The sequence below is a fragment of the Nylanderia fulva genome, unplaced genomic scaffold, assembly GCF_048542155.1.
Source record: "Nylanderia fulva isolate GAGA-0341 unplaced genomic scaffold, ASM4854215v1 Scaffold3, whole genome shotgun sequence".
Lineage (NCBI taxonomy): Eukaryota > Metazoa > Arthropoda > Insecta > Hymenoptera > Formicidae > Nylanderia > Nylanderia fulva.
The window spans coordinates 6886001-6901271 of NW_028190368.1; the positions used below are offsets into that span (position 1 = coordinate 6886001).

Genomic DNA, 15271 nt, shown 5'->3' on the forward strand with positions numbered 1-15271 from the left:
TGGAGGTAGGAATGCGGAGCGCGTTTCGATCAATTCAGGGAAAATATAGATGGGAAAATGGGAGGGAGTATAATCGAGTTCGAAATAAATTAATTCGACGACCGAGGTTAATTAATTATTATTGCCTTCCGCGGGCGAGAGCGCGCAATCGATGTAATAAAATTATCGTACTTGTAAATATTTCAGCGATAGTCTTATGCGAGCGCGTTTGATCTTTCCAGATTAAATTTATCGATCTATAATAATAAAAATTACCCAGTTTGATTTATGCAGAGATACGATTGATATAGTCATATACACTGATCCTTATTATCTCTATCTTATCGAAGTAATATCAATTTATTAATATATTCATTATTAATTTCTTCTCTTTAATTAAGCTTGAAACGTTAAAATGTGATACATAAATTTTTCATATCTGTTCTTTAATATGAATGCACGTTTGTTTTTCAGCTAAGCTGCACGGTGAAGTCGACGAACAAGAAACGAACGATTCCGGTGATCGTGAGAGTATCCGATATCAACGATAATGCGCCAAAATTCATTAACACTCCTTACGAGACTACTGTGCCGGAGGTAAGCATCCTTTATTACGAAAGAATTCTAGTTTTCATATTTATCACGTATGTGTAATTATGTAATCAAATATCGTAATTAACAGCGCGATGTGGGATACTGCTGGGTCATCTTCCGAGTCGCGTAAATAGCTTTTAATCAACATTTCTTCAGGCCCCTCATATTGCTTTGTATCTATAATAAAACGAATAATACTGGCGGCGGAAAATACGTATTAACAGAATAAATGGACGTAGAGCGTGAAAATGCGGGCGTAATGAATTGATTCATGGTTTACGCGCGTCACGCAGGTCTAAATTTATCCCTATAATGAGTCGCGGTTGTACGTATTGCACGATATAACGCGTTGAAAATGTAAAGCTATAATAATAGATTGCATGTTATAATTATGCGTCTAAATATGACGGACGTAAATTGAGAGAAGAATTAGAGAGTTAACACCGTGAAAGTTTGATGATTATATTCTGGTGGCATAAATTAAATAAAAAATACATAATATTATGCTTTAGAGAATTATGCGCTGTACAACACAAAATAATAATTATACGATATTGTCGAATATTATCAATAATTATTTTTTATCATATTTTTTGAATGTCACATCCTACAATGCTTTCACTCTTCGAATCGCGGACACTTTTCATGCGTGTGACGGGAGTTTTTACGGAAATTAAAAGTGTGTCGAATGCGGAAGTTCTATCATTTGACAGGCTCTATCGTCGAGTCAGCGTACTTGAAGAAAGTGGATTCGTCACGTCGCTAAGTTGACGAGCACTATATTCTGAATAGGGAGCGCTGGGAATATCGACGGTCGTTGATCGGGGCCACGCATACCGCGAATTCTTCCGTCTTTTATATCTGTGAACCGTTATGTCGGGAATGCAGCGGGTGCATTAGTATCGGACAGTTTGCTTGGGAATTTCGCGCGCATTCGAATGGATATGAAAGAATAATAATTTGACAGATGTCAAAAAATTGATATACGTCAAGTTGTCAAAAAATTTGTGTAAATCGTCTTGCGATTCGTTGCCGTCGTTTTATTCGGTTAAATAAAGTATAAATTGCTATTATATATAGAAAGAGTCGTATCATCATGGGCGTCCGCAGGAAGGGAAAGCATTTGCTCTCCTTGTAAATAAACACTGGAATTTATTTGCAATGTTATTTAATATAAAAATAATAAAAGAATAAAAAAATAAAAAAATTAAGAAAGAATAATAATAAAAAGAAACAAAATTTTAATCATCTCCCTCTCTGGAAAAAATCCGCGGACACCTATGCGTGATCACTTCGAAACTTAGCGAGAAGAGGAACGATTCAGCGAAGGTAATCCTGACTGGTTTCAGATTATCGCCTAATTAATGACGCCTTCGCGTCCGTTCTTAGCGTGGAAACTTAGCTCGGAGTGCTCAACCTTTGCTTCACCTGCCGTGTATAATTGCGGGAGTTTCGCGGAAGATCGAAATCGCGAAATCCGTCGTCGGTTCACGCTGGATCTCCGCTCCGAACTAATTAATCCACAATGAGTAACCGGTTTCGTCGCCGACGTTTGCGGTGGACACGCGAGAACAAGCGGAACTCATCGCGATGATAATCGCTCTCCGCAGCTGATTGCAAAGGGCCGGAAGCAATCCGCCTCCCTCGCGTTTTTATCTTCGCTCGTTGCACCATCAAAAAACTCGCTGGAAGTTAGATGCATTAAGTAAATGAGAGACGGTGGCTTCCTTGCCATTATGATCGCGGCTAATGACCAGGAATATCCTACACTTGAAGTGTTTCCGTGCGAATATCATCATGAGTTTAGCCTATCTTCAATTTTGAGAATATACTAATTACCCATTTCTAGCTCTCTCGAGAAAAAATGTTCTCTCTCTATTAATTACAGCTAAAAATTTTGCTCTACATTCACCGCGGATAAAGTGAAGAGATGTTGAACGTTCTTTGAAAAAAATGCCTGTTGTCTGAGATGGGCTAAAGCTGGCTTTGTGGATTCGTTTCTTCCTCCGGGTGTAATCATAATTTCTACTTTACGAAAAGTTACTTTGTGAAAAGGTAGACGGGTCGGACACAGTATTTCCAAGTAATAATCTTGATCCCGTTAGATAAGCGAGGCTGCATGCGAATATCGTTCGCTCGTATTGAACCGGCTCATCGGAGAGAAGCGAACGAGAATGCACGGTAGTCGGCGACTTATCTCCGCGGATTAATCGAAAACGCCGTGCGGCTTTCGTCCGTCGCAAAAAGCTACTGAATTATTTTCGCGTAATCCCCAACGAGGTCTCACCCCAGGTCTACCCCATAGATCCTCTCTCGCGCACACATCGCGAACAACCTGTTCCCAATCGAATTATTAATCCCTTGCGCGCACCACTACTATACTACTATACGCTTCACTACCACCCTGATGTGTCTGACCCCGACCCCGACCTTCAATTAACCAACATCCCCCTGAAATTGCGCCATAAAGCGCGCCGCATAAATTTAATCCCGCTCGATTCCGCGAGAACCGCGACGGAATATATCGTCCCGCGATTTCTCATCGCAGCTGGAAGCTCGAAGGATTTCTTTATCCTGGCCAGGTGCGCTTCAGGCTCCTCGAGGCAGGCGAGGTGGATGAGTTATGTATTATATCGAAAATAATTTGCTCGTTGATTTTTTCTTTCTTAGCTCACTCCGGTCGGTTCGACGATCTTCAAGAATGTCGACGCGTTCGACGCCGACGCCGGCGTCAACGGCATCGTCGAATATTCCATCGCGCCAGGTGATGGTAGCAGGATCGGCAGCAACGAAGGCGTCGGACGCAACAGGATCACCACCGCCGACGGATATGGCTATTTTAGCATCAACCTGCCGCACCAGGGACAGGTCACGGTCAATCGAACGCTCGACTACGAAAGAACCCAGCGTTATCTTGTTACCATCCTGGCTTCGGTGAGTTAATATATCTTCTTGATCTTGTGTTAATCACGTTAATTGATCGCAGCTGTCCGAAATTGCGAATGAAAGTTGAGATAGATCAGGCTATTGATAGTGACGTAGGCGCTGAGATAATGATGTACACCTACACTCGGAAGGCTTGGTTAATGTAATGATTCTAACGGGGCTCTCGAAAGGAGAAGCATAATCGATAGTCTCCTTACGAGTAAATAAGAACGTTGTTCTAACGTGAAGTAAAAAAAAAACTATGTTGGAGATCTATGTTAGTATTTTTGAGCACAAATATTGATGTTTGCGTAAAAGCACGTAATGTGAGAAAATTTATTAAAGAGAAAGATAAGTAAGAATAAATATTTTTCTTTGGAAGAAAAATTCTTTTTATTACTCGACAATTTTTTTCATTTCTCAATTCAATCTGTTACTCAATGCCAATCGATTTCTTGCTTATCTTGTAACTGTTGGCCGTTTCCCCGTTATGTATATCATTGTAATACATATGTTATCTGTCAAGTATATGATAATCAAGCATACTGAGCGTCGGTTATGCAATGATATGTTGCATTACGTGACATCGAACTGAAAACTCGTGCGACGATCGTGGAAAATTTTTGCATGAATAACGAGGAACTAACGGTAATCATTTAACGGTGCGCATACTTAGAAAATTACCATGTTATATTTCAATATAAATAATATTCGGATCGAGAAATAATACTATTTTATCTCCTTTGCGATATGATTTATTTTGCAAATTAAATTTGCATTATCAAAAATTTACTGATTTTACGAGAAACAAAATTTTGTAATATTTCATAAGTATTAATAAATTTGTCAATGAGGATGATTTGAACATCTTCACATACAAAATAACATTTTTATTATTCAAGAAAACTTTAAAATGGATATTCTATATGTGTCATCGATGTGGTATTTACGTTACGTAACATTCGCTTACACCTGTTGCGAAAGATTCTCGCCGTCGAGCGTATAATGTCGCATGCACACGTAATAAACACACATTATATAAGGTCGATATGGAGCATTCTTAGCGTGGTTGATGAGCATCTCGGAGTATCGATTTTACATAGACCGTCTTGTTAGCGGCTGTAATGCACCAACATCACACGCATGTTGACGTAAGTTAATCAGTTACAAAGGCGCACGTCTCTCGTTAATTTAATACGCCGTAAGGAGAATCGGCAGGAGGATGTAGGATGGTTAATAATCAGGCTGCGTGGGCCGAGAGATGAGGGACCGATTGGTGAGTCACAACAACCCGTCGTCGGAAAACCATATTCGCATTAGCATATCGCGCTTCTTGGAGCGATGGTTCTCGTCCTCTCGAGTGCTATTAGTCCAGGCCCCGAGGGTCCGCTCGATTCAAACCGTGGCTTTAGGACTCGTCTCTTTCGCGACATTTTTTTCTGTCTTCTCACGACAGTTTCTTTTTTTATCATCTTTTGTGGTCTCTTCGAGCACGTCTGAAGGTGAATACTTTTGAAAAGAATGCCAGCTGTATATTATTTGATTTAAATCGCAGTTTCTTTTTGAATAGGATATTATAAAGCAAATATTGTTGCCTGTAGTTTCTTAAATTTTCTTACATATTTTCTATCGACTCGTTAAAGTAAAATTTGCCTTCTAATTAAAGTTCTTTTTAGTTGATTTATAATTTATGTTAAAATTTCTATTTATAATTTTATGTGTATTTTATGTATTTCATATACATATGACACAGAAAATACCAATTAAAAAATAAAATAAATAAAATATTGTATATACTGCAATAATAAAATTATAAATAGAATTCTATCTTAAAGTTTATCGCGAATTATAGATTATCTAAAACAGGGTTAACCGAAGAGAATTTATAGCAAGAAAACTAATCGAGTCTTTAATAAATATTGATTTTCTTATGTATATGCTTGCACGATTTCACTTCGATTATCTATTCGTGAGAAATAGAATCGAAGAATTGGAAAGTGTGTATAACGTAAACATCCGTTATGGCAATATTCCTAAATTTACCCATTATCCATATAAAGGGATATCTCCGAGTATCTAATTCACACGCGAACATATCGCAGGTAATTCCGAGGTATTCGCGCGCGTGCATAATTATATATGCACGCTTCGTTACGTGTGCACGATCCTCGTACGGAACCTTCACGTCCTGCGTGTTCTGTCGCAGATTAGAAACTGATATACGTATACAAGCTCGCAGACGTGCATTCACTAAACGGTATTACAGCCCGACCGTCCAGGAAGATGCGTGTTCGCCCTTTTTCGCGTTTAATGATTTTAATGCTACTAATCGATTCTGCGGTCTCGCACAAGTGCGCAAACAGCCCACAACGGACAAGTCGTTAATTACAGTTACGCATCCAGCTTAGATAATCTATTGCTAAGCAATTAATTACTTTTACATATCAATCGCGTGTCTAGAGGCATGCGTGGAATTTAAAACCCCCTATAAATAGACATGCTAATATTGCAAATAGATGAGAAAAGTGAGCGATTTTATTCTGAATTATTCTAGATTTCTACTTATTATGTCTAGAAAGTTTTTTTTATTTATTTGATTTAGTCAAGAATGTTAGAAAATTTTTGTAAAAATTAAGATATGAAGATAATAATTTATTCGACGTTTAATGAAATGTCAAAAGAATTGATTGGGTAAATAAGAAATTTGATAGATAAAAGCAAATACGACAAATGTGACATACACTGTAGATTTCATACAGTAGTTGGTCAAGAGATTTCAATACAGAGATTCAATAATTAGACAATAAAGATAATCGAGACAACCGATCGTGATTAATATGAGATGAATTTGATATAAAGTTCTCGTGCAATCTCTCGGTTGGCTGCAAACTCAGCGAAATAACGAAAGGATTGGTGTGTAACGGTAACATCGGTACGGAATAACAATCTTTCCATTCGGTAACGTATCGTTCGCAGTACCGTAAGGCATTAACCGTTCGGCACATTCGCCCGCCAAGAGATTGGAGACCGCGCCGATTGCCGAGTCTTGTAGCTTGTAGTTATTTGCATATCGCCAAACCCGACATTGTTCGATTCGCGCAGGTACATGGTAGACCCGCTAATGCAGATCAGAACTCGCAAATTGCTCTTTTCGTGTCCGCGACACGCCGTGATTGACATCGCGACATTTATCGCCCATGTAACTCGGACTTTCTGCTGACAGAAATGACCAAATAAAAATATTGCGACGTTATTCATTTTTTGACACGCTCGTTTATCAAATTAATGCATTAGATCAATGATTATTATGCGATTTTTAAAATAAAAGATAAATCTAGCGATTATTATCCTGCTTGAACAATATTATATCATTATATTAAATTATAATAGGTAGATATCAAATTTGATGAAAAATCTTAAAATGGATTAAGAGAGAGAGAGAGCGATTCTGATTGAATGGCAAATTTTAATTAGGAGCAAAAATTAAAAAAAAGAAAGATAAAAAAAATAAAAAATAGAAATGATTATTTTAATATAAAAGATAAATATCGATTATTATCATGTCTGAATAATATTAAATCATTATTTAATTATAATAGATAGATATCAAATTTGATGAAAAATCTTAAAATGGATTAAGAGAGAGAGCGATTCGGATTAAGTGGCAAATTTTAATTAGGAGCAAAAAATTTAAAATAAAAGAAAGATTTTAGAAAAAATAGAAAAGAGAGATAAAAGTGGCATTTCGATGAATTAATAATGATAGTAAATGCACTCACAATGCGGACGTAAATGGTCTCGTAATCTTGTCTTATGCGAGTGAAAGTAAGATGTTCATTAGCGAATACTGCATATTCGTTAAACGCCTACTCTATTATGCGGTGCATGATTGTTCGATCGCCGTGACGAATCGTCATAGGGCGAACGTAATCGGTATCGCGCAATGCAATGTAACGTGCTACCTACGTTGGGACACGGTTTCTCTTTCGGTACGATAATATAATCAGAAAGTGGTATAAAATGTCAAATTTGCATTGCGCACCTATAGCGGAGAGAACAATACTTAATAATAACTGTACAAAAACCACTGTCTATATTTATTCTTATGACGCCACTTATGTGCGATTGTCACGTTCGATGGTCGTGCGCATTCTCATTTTAGAATTATTATCTTCACGAGCTATTTGCATATGAACGAAGCACTGTGAAATCGACAAGTTATCTCTGATATAGGACATTATGCGGTAAAAGTTCGCCATCGCGCATAAACTTTACTTGCATTTTCATTTGCGTTTTCATTTGCTTATAGAGAGTATTAATAGGTATTATAATATAGGTATAATAGGTATTAATAGTGATGATTATCACATATTTTAATTAAAATTGTTCTGGCACCAACAGAATTACATGACCATTCGAACGCATTAAGCTTCATGATTGAAATTTATTTTCCAAGGCTTTGTTATGTCACAGTTTGTATAGCATAATTAATATTCTTTAGAGTGTAAAATATTTTAAATAGAAAAAAATATTTTTTAAACGTGGCAAAAATGATTGTTCATTGAGTAATAAAAACTGCTATCTAAAGATTCATCATCATTTGTAATATTGATATAATATTTTTCGTTAAATTAATATATTATACTTATTGTACATATATACTGATAAGAAAATCTCGGCAATTTTTTGCGAAGGACGATTAGAACTGAAAAGTTCGACAAGTGTGATTGAGGAATATCAGTTTTCTCGCCATTCATAGCGTCCTCGACTACGTCCCCGCTCATCTTTAATCTTATCTACGAAAGTGTGGCACAGTTTCGCGCAAATAACGTCTTGCGGTCGTCATCGATCGGCTAACAAAGAAAATTACGCGCCGCCAGGTAGATAACTTTGCGGCCAGGAGGACATAACGCGAGGTGGGCAGCGGACGAGACTTATATGCAGCGATGCATGCTGCACGCGAGCCAGGAGGTACGCGAAGTAGGAGAACCGCGGCATTAGTCACCGTTCGGCTTGCGACGCTATAACGTAAGCACGGAATTTCGATTTTCCCGTGTGTAGAGTGCCGACGTGGCCGATTCCGCGTGTAACGCGCAAGGCGAATCCTTCCGTCGCGGATATCAGCGCGGAAGATGGGATGCAGTATCGATCAATCGAACGCGAGGATAGCGAGTGTGTCAATGGTGCATCCGATTTGTGAATTTCAATCACAGTGTCAGAGTGTGAAAATTACTTCTTTCGAGTATCGTATAATTAATCATAAATATCGTTCGACAAGGAAATATAAATCGAGCTGTCAAATAATACGTCATATATTGCGAATGAGTTTTTCTTTTAATTCTTCACGGAATATATAATCGAAGTATCGTAATTAGAATAAAAAAATAAATCGGGATATATTATCGAAGTATCGTAATTAGAATAAAATAATAAATCGTACAATACATTTAATTAAAATAAAATGCGCAATGCAAGCAAAGTATTATCGCTGCGGTTGGTTATTATTACGCCATGAAGAGACTTCTTTGATGGCGCTTCGAGTTCTATGAACGCGTTGAAAGAATAAAACGTTCTCTCGCGCACAGTAACACGTAACTGGCGTCATCATACATACGCACAATAACGGTTTGCTCGTGCGCGAATTCTTTCGTCCATGTCGGGAGATTAATGACGAGCGTTAGGAAGAGAAATACGCGGACGTTTGTCAAACGAACGGTATTAAAACGCGGCCGCGAGCCGCTTCTTCAGGGTATACCGAGTGCGTTGGCACTCGACGTGGGTGGAAAAGTCCTCGAACGAATCCAGGACAGGCGAGGTAGATCCGAGGTATAGAAGGAACGCGAGCCCGCTATAAAGAAATATCAATATTTCAATTTCATCACTCGGGTATTTATACTTTATCGTAATAAAGGTGCCTCTCCGTCTTATATATTGGAAAATCGGATTAAAATAAATGCGTTGAGGAAAATTGAAGATTAGTGGCGGCGAAATAAATATCTATTATGTATATATACCGCTCCGAATGAACGTAATAAACGGCACGAAAGGAAGCAAACAACTTCCGGAACATCTCGTAATCCTTCGCGGCTGTGGAAGCGCGCGTCGCGAAACGTTGATTACAGATTGCTCCGCTTCCGCTTTCAGCAGCGGCGCGGAATAAATTGGACGGATATCGGTCTGACTCGGTTCGCAATAAGACATCGAGATGGAAGATTCCCCGTAAAATTTCACACAGGCGGGGTTCGGTCTCGCGCGATCTTATTCCGCAGGACTGGAAAACGCGAGTATGTAAATCGCACGATCAGAAAATCGCCGAAGGCGCCCGATTTCGCGGCCGATCGCCGAGAAGATCTCGTGACTCGTGACGCAAATATTCTTCGCGTCGCTGAATTTCCGATAACCGATGCAAATAATCTGGCGTTACGTAAAAGAGGCTCTTTACTCGCCGAGCGCGATGACGTCGACGTTACCGGGTCGAAAGTTACAGTCAGGTACCAGCTGATCAAGCACTCTTGCGCGAAGCGTCGGATTTATTTACATTCCTCTTTTGAGGAATTCTTCTATCGTCGCGCGATTGTTTGTACTTTTAGTAATGTAAACTGCATTAAAATAACACAGAGATTAATAGAAAACGTGTAGCATGAAAATGTTGCCGTTACCTGAAGGAAAATTGCTGTGGGAAAACTTATGCGAAAATGTGTGATGTTTGAAACTTACAGTGTCATTTTTTGAATGCACCTGGATAAAAAATTGGTCAACAACGTATCGCTGAGAAATGGTTGAATCGCCAACCTTTCGACGAACGCTTAATATAAATTCAAGTCGGTCTAAAGGAACGAATTGAGAAGGTATGTCATCCGCGCGCCGATTAAAGAACGCATAATTTATATAGGCCCCCTAAGGAATGTCGTAACTTAACGAGCGCAGTTAACGGCTAAAGGATCCGTGCATGCGCGACTCGAAGCGATCGGCGAAGGAATTGCCGGTTGTATGTGGGACGACAAATTGGGACACGCCTTACCGCACTTTATTATGCGCTAATCCTTGGGATTCCTCGGAGAGAAGCGGACCGCGTGAAGTAATCGCGCCGAAAGTCCTCCTCCGCCAACTGTCGGACGGATTTTAATCGATTAATTTTCGACGACGTGTCCCCTCTAAATGAGGACGCGAGAACGTGGATCGGATTCGAGACGCACCATCGACGGAACGTGACTCATCGTAAGGTCCGACAATGGAGCTTCTCGGTCCGATAAAAGCGTTCCTGGTCGTCGCTTTAATACACGTCGGTCCGAGTGTCGGCGACAGCATTGTCGGCGATTTGTCAACGGTGAGTGAATCGTTTGGACAGCCGAAAGTCAACTCTGATTCGAAGTCTCTATTTTTACTTTCATCGCGCTCGAACCTTACAATAACGCACCGCGACAACTTTAACGTTGACATTTCTCTCGATTTTATAATATTGTTTGATTTATGGTTTAGATTGTATTTTTGGGATTTTACATTCAGCATCTCTCTTTCTCTGTCTGAGCTCGAGCAGGAAGCGACTCCGCCGTAGGACGAATTGAGAACGAACACTTAAATCTTGCCAGTGCAAGGACCTCGCTGAATAAATATCCTCCTTAGGCTAGACTAGAAAACAAGTATCCATTTTTTTGCGAAAGGTCTCTCGCGAGAATCTTGCATGTGTAAAAGGCTTCACGCGCCAGGGCACAATAGACCTTTTCCATCCTGGAATCTCGTTAATTTTAGAGCCGCCTGTGGTCATAGCTTCTTGTAAGCGATCAGTTAGCCGTCACTTTAAGCAACTCCTTCTCAGAATCGATTCTATTAAGTTATTACACCGTTACTCCGACTCTGCTATTATATACAGGCTCGCAATTCTATTTTAGTTTTGACTATATCCTGTCGAAACAAGCGGAAACAGAATATAATCAAATCGCGATATACGCAACTACAATAAAATTTGACTCGACAATTCTAAATGTGCCTTGAATAAAAAAAAATGATTTTTTTCGCTTACCGATTTTATTTTACTCGAGGATATTTTCTCGCTAGAAACATATATTATATTGTTGTGACGGTCTCCGCTAAAATCTAATTCGAAGCAACAGCCGTAGTCGATGCACGAGACATTATCCGGGACCGCACAGACCGGATCTGCATCCCACCTGTAATAGACTCCGAGACGAACTATACGACGGTACATTATCCGCGTTCTCTATGCTTATGTCCGAGACGCATATCCATCTCTGTACCAGAGAGAGAGAGAGACGCAGCCGCCGTTCGTCGCTGCTGTTGCTGCAATTTCGTGCATGTTCGAAATTGCGCGACCGATCATAGATCGACGCGCAATTTCGCGTCGTCGTTGTCGGGAGAAAAAGTGCGATTGAATCTGGAGGCTGCGTCGCGTCTCGGCAACACGATGTCATTAAACGATCGCTGACGGCGGGCGACCGTAAGCGAGACGAAATGGAAAAAAAGGCCAAATGGAGATGCACCAACGCCTATTATTACTATTGGCATACGAGATGCGGCCTCGGTTGTACCGTGGTCAAGGGTAATGGTTATTTCCTGCTCGAGTCTCTTCCCTCTCTCTCTCTCTTTCTCTCTCTCTCTCTTGCTCTTTTTGGCTTCCCTGGCTACGAGATAAATCGGGCACGGTCTCCCATAATCGCGGCGAATCTCTCCGAGTCGAGGACGCGATCGATCGATCTCTCCCTCTCGATTAAGTCGCCGCGCTCCCTAGCTCTCTGTGCTGCAGCAGGTGTGGCTCATTTGAATATTATGTGGAACAAATGACTGACTTCTGCTCTCTCGGACGCTGCTCCGAGGGCATAACGTTACGCACTGATGCACGGACATCGCACAATCATTCATATTATGTATATAAAGTCAATGTTGTCGCTTTTGACATTTCGTATAGAAATTTCACATTAAGTCTTCAAATCGTGTCAAACGTTAACTTGTGAAAGACGTAATGCGAAATTGACAGCGCTAAAATCTTTCACTCCTTCGTATATGAATATTCAGAACAATTTCGAGATAGGAAGAATCTACTAGAATATTTCTCTCTCTCTCTCTCTCTCTCTCTCTCTCTCTTTCATAGCATGCTTTAGCAGGTCTCAGCGAGTAATGCGCAGTTTTATTAAAAGACGAAATTTATGGGATACTTTGCATGCCGCAAAAAGTAATGCGCACATTTTTCAACTAATTGCAGAGTTTGTAATTTATATATTCTAATACAACATGCGCACTTTCTAAGATTTGGATTTTATGCGGCACTCTTGGAAGATTTTTGGCCTTGCAATCTTACTTGTATAGGGAAAGTTAAGTAACGGTGATCTTTATTTAGAGCACCTCGTAAGTAGTCCGGACCCGTTATTGCGTAAATAAGGTCAGAGAATAGAAGACGAGGAGAGAAAGGGACGGAGCTTCTCTTCGAGAGTGATGATAGAGTTGGTGTGATCAAACTATATTGAGAACGAAAAGAAGAAAATGGATATTCATTCCTCTTCGTGCGTGTAGCGACTATTGAAAATGTCAATATAATCGTGACGCAACAAAAATCGCAAGATTAATGGCGTATTATTGCAGTCCATTTTTGTATGTCATCCAAGTTCTAATTTATGAGTTGCAAAAAATAGGCAAATATATTTTTATCAATATTTTATAACACTTTTTTTATTATTAGAATCTGGAGGGAAATATATTGTAATAATAGTAATATGTAATATACAACATGAATTAGAGAGGGAGGATATTTAATAAGTAAAGTGCATGTGCAACTAATCTCATTAAAAGACTCGACAGATTATTATTATAATTAAATTTATATTAAAATAATAAATCAATTATATTATGACAAAAATATGATCGTTATTACAGTTTTGGTTAAAACTGCATACATTATAGTTATGATTTTGATAAAATAAGAACTTATCAATATACATTTAATAAATTAGAATAATATAAATAAGATATAACTTTATAGCATAGAGAATGTGTTTATTGTTTCATATCTCATATAGCTAAAATCTTTGCTGCTGTTTAAAATATCAATTTGCATCTCTACTTTAATATGATTTATCAATATGATTTGTCACTTGACATAGCGAATTGTTTGCTTACAGGATCGAGCGAGGAACGTTTCCGAGAGATTTACGTCTACGACCACATTGACGGTCAACATACGGGACGATGACGATCAGGACCCTTCCTTTATTTATCAAGGCTGCATGCTCTCAGATGGTGCCTGTATTAATCCGGAATATTCCGCGTCGGTACGTAAATCGGGTCGATTATAAACTAAAGTCCCCGGCTTTCCGGTTCGAGGATGTATATTAATGGCGCGGATTATCTTAACGGGCTATGTATTTGCCAATTTTCCTGTAAAACCCGAACATTTTAATGCAATCGAATGTGCGCGCCTAATCAACCACGGATAATCTCGCCGCTCAAATTCGCGTTATATCAATAAATCGTTCAACCGGTTCTGTAAAGGCTTTTTTTCTCCTCGTTAGGTATCGAGCGGAGTATTATCAGGCATACTCAATATCTCGCCTGAGAAAATCCAGGCGGTTGACATGGACAGCATAAACGCGCCCATTCACTATTCCTTCCTCAGCGGAAATCCTCCGAATTATCGGGATTTTTTCGAGATCAACCCTAATACCGGAGCGGTAAAACAAATAAGGGCGGTCGATACGACGGTAACGAAGAAGTTTGATATTATTATTAAGGTAAATATCGCTGTTATATTTTCCTATGTCACGTTTAAAAAATAATTTTAATTATCAATATTGTATAAAAGTAATGAAGAATATACTAAACGTTTTACAATTATAAATAATGATTCTTTCTCTTTGAGTTTAATGAGAAGACAGTGTACATTTTTTTTTAATACATGTAATTATATACGGTTCTCTTTTTAAAATATGTGGGTACGTTGCATAATAAGTTTGCGCTTTTGTTACTTCTTTTTAAGGCGGTCGAGGTGTCGGAAGCGAAACGATCGGCTACCGCGAAATTAACAATCACTGTGAAGCCGGTTGACAGCAATCCACCCGTTATAACGGCGTCAAGTATCGAAGGTTTCGTCGATGAAAACGCTCCTATCGCGACAAAGGTCATCGATGAAAGCGGTAATCCCATTGTGCTTACCGTGTCGGATGCTGATCTGGTGAGTCTTCAACCGTAGAGACGTAGATTCTATCGGTTTTCGCTTAACGAAGCGTGACTAAAATGCGAATGGACCGTTTAAATTTGTCCATTATTAGCGGACGAAGATCCGGCGGATCAACTATCGTCAATCGACCAGTATATTTGTTTCCGGTCCTTTCTTTATTTTCTGATAAAATATTCGTGTCCAGGGACCGGACGATCCGAAGCCTACGTACACCTTCGAGCTGACTACAAACTTCTTTGCGATCGATCCGTCCGGAATTCTCGTAGTCAACGAAGAGAATCTGGACCGGGATCCTCCGAGTCCCGGCCGCTTCCGCTTTCAAGTGGTTGCCCGGGAGAAAACGGGTGTGGCCGCGTCGTCGCCTTTATCGTTTGTTGTGACATTAAATGATGTTAACGATAATGCACCTCTGCTCCCTATGATGCCACCCATCACCGTTCAAGCTGGAGAAACGAAGAAACAAGTGGCAAAGGTGATTTGGTCATCTCGTTCTTTAATGTAGTACTGACAGCTACTGCTTGTAAAATATTAAAAACATTATTATAACAATAATTTTTCCACATTTGCTGATAGCTCTCTAATCCTTTA

At 39.4% G+C, this 15271-nt stretch overlaps 1 protein-coding gene across 9 annotated transcripts in view; it reads left to right on the top strand.

Moving 5' to 3' along the window:
• The window catches only part of Cad99C (cadherin 99C), a 107868-nt gene that overhangs the window by 83625 nt on the left and 8972 nt on the right, over window positions 1–15271 (top strand). Inside the window, exons 5-10 of one of the 9 annotated variants that reach the window (XM_029306137.2) lie at window positions 454–576; window positions 3244–3507; window positions 13629–13778; window positions 14019–14237; window positions 14483–14677; window positions 14868–15155. In XM_029306137.2, the coding sequence (XP_029161970.2) occupies window positions 454–576; window positions 3244–3507; window positions 13629–13778; window positions 14019–14237; window positions 14483–14677; window positions 14868–15155 (1239 nt within the window). Of the gene's footprint in view, window positions 1–453; window positions 577–3243; window positions 3508–8487; window positions 10826–13628; window positions 13779–14018; window positions 14238–14482; window positions 14678–14867; window positions 15156–15271 lie in introns of those variants that run through there. The other 8 variants (XM_085484488.1, XM_085484491.1, XM_085484486.1 and 5 more) reach the window with 8 other exon arrangements.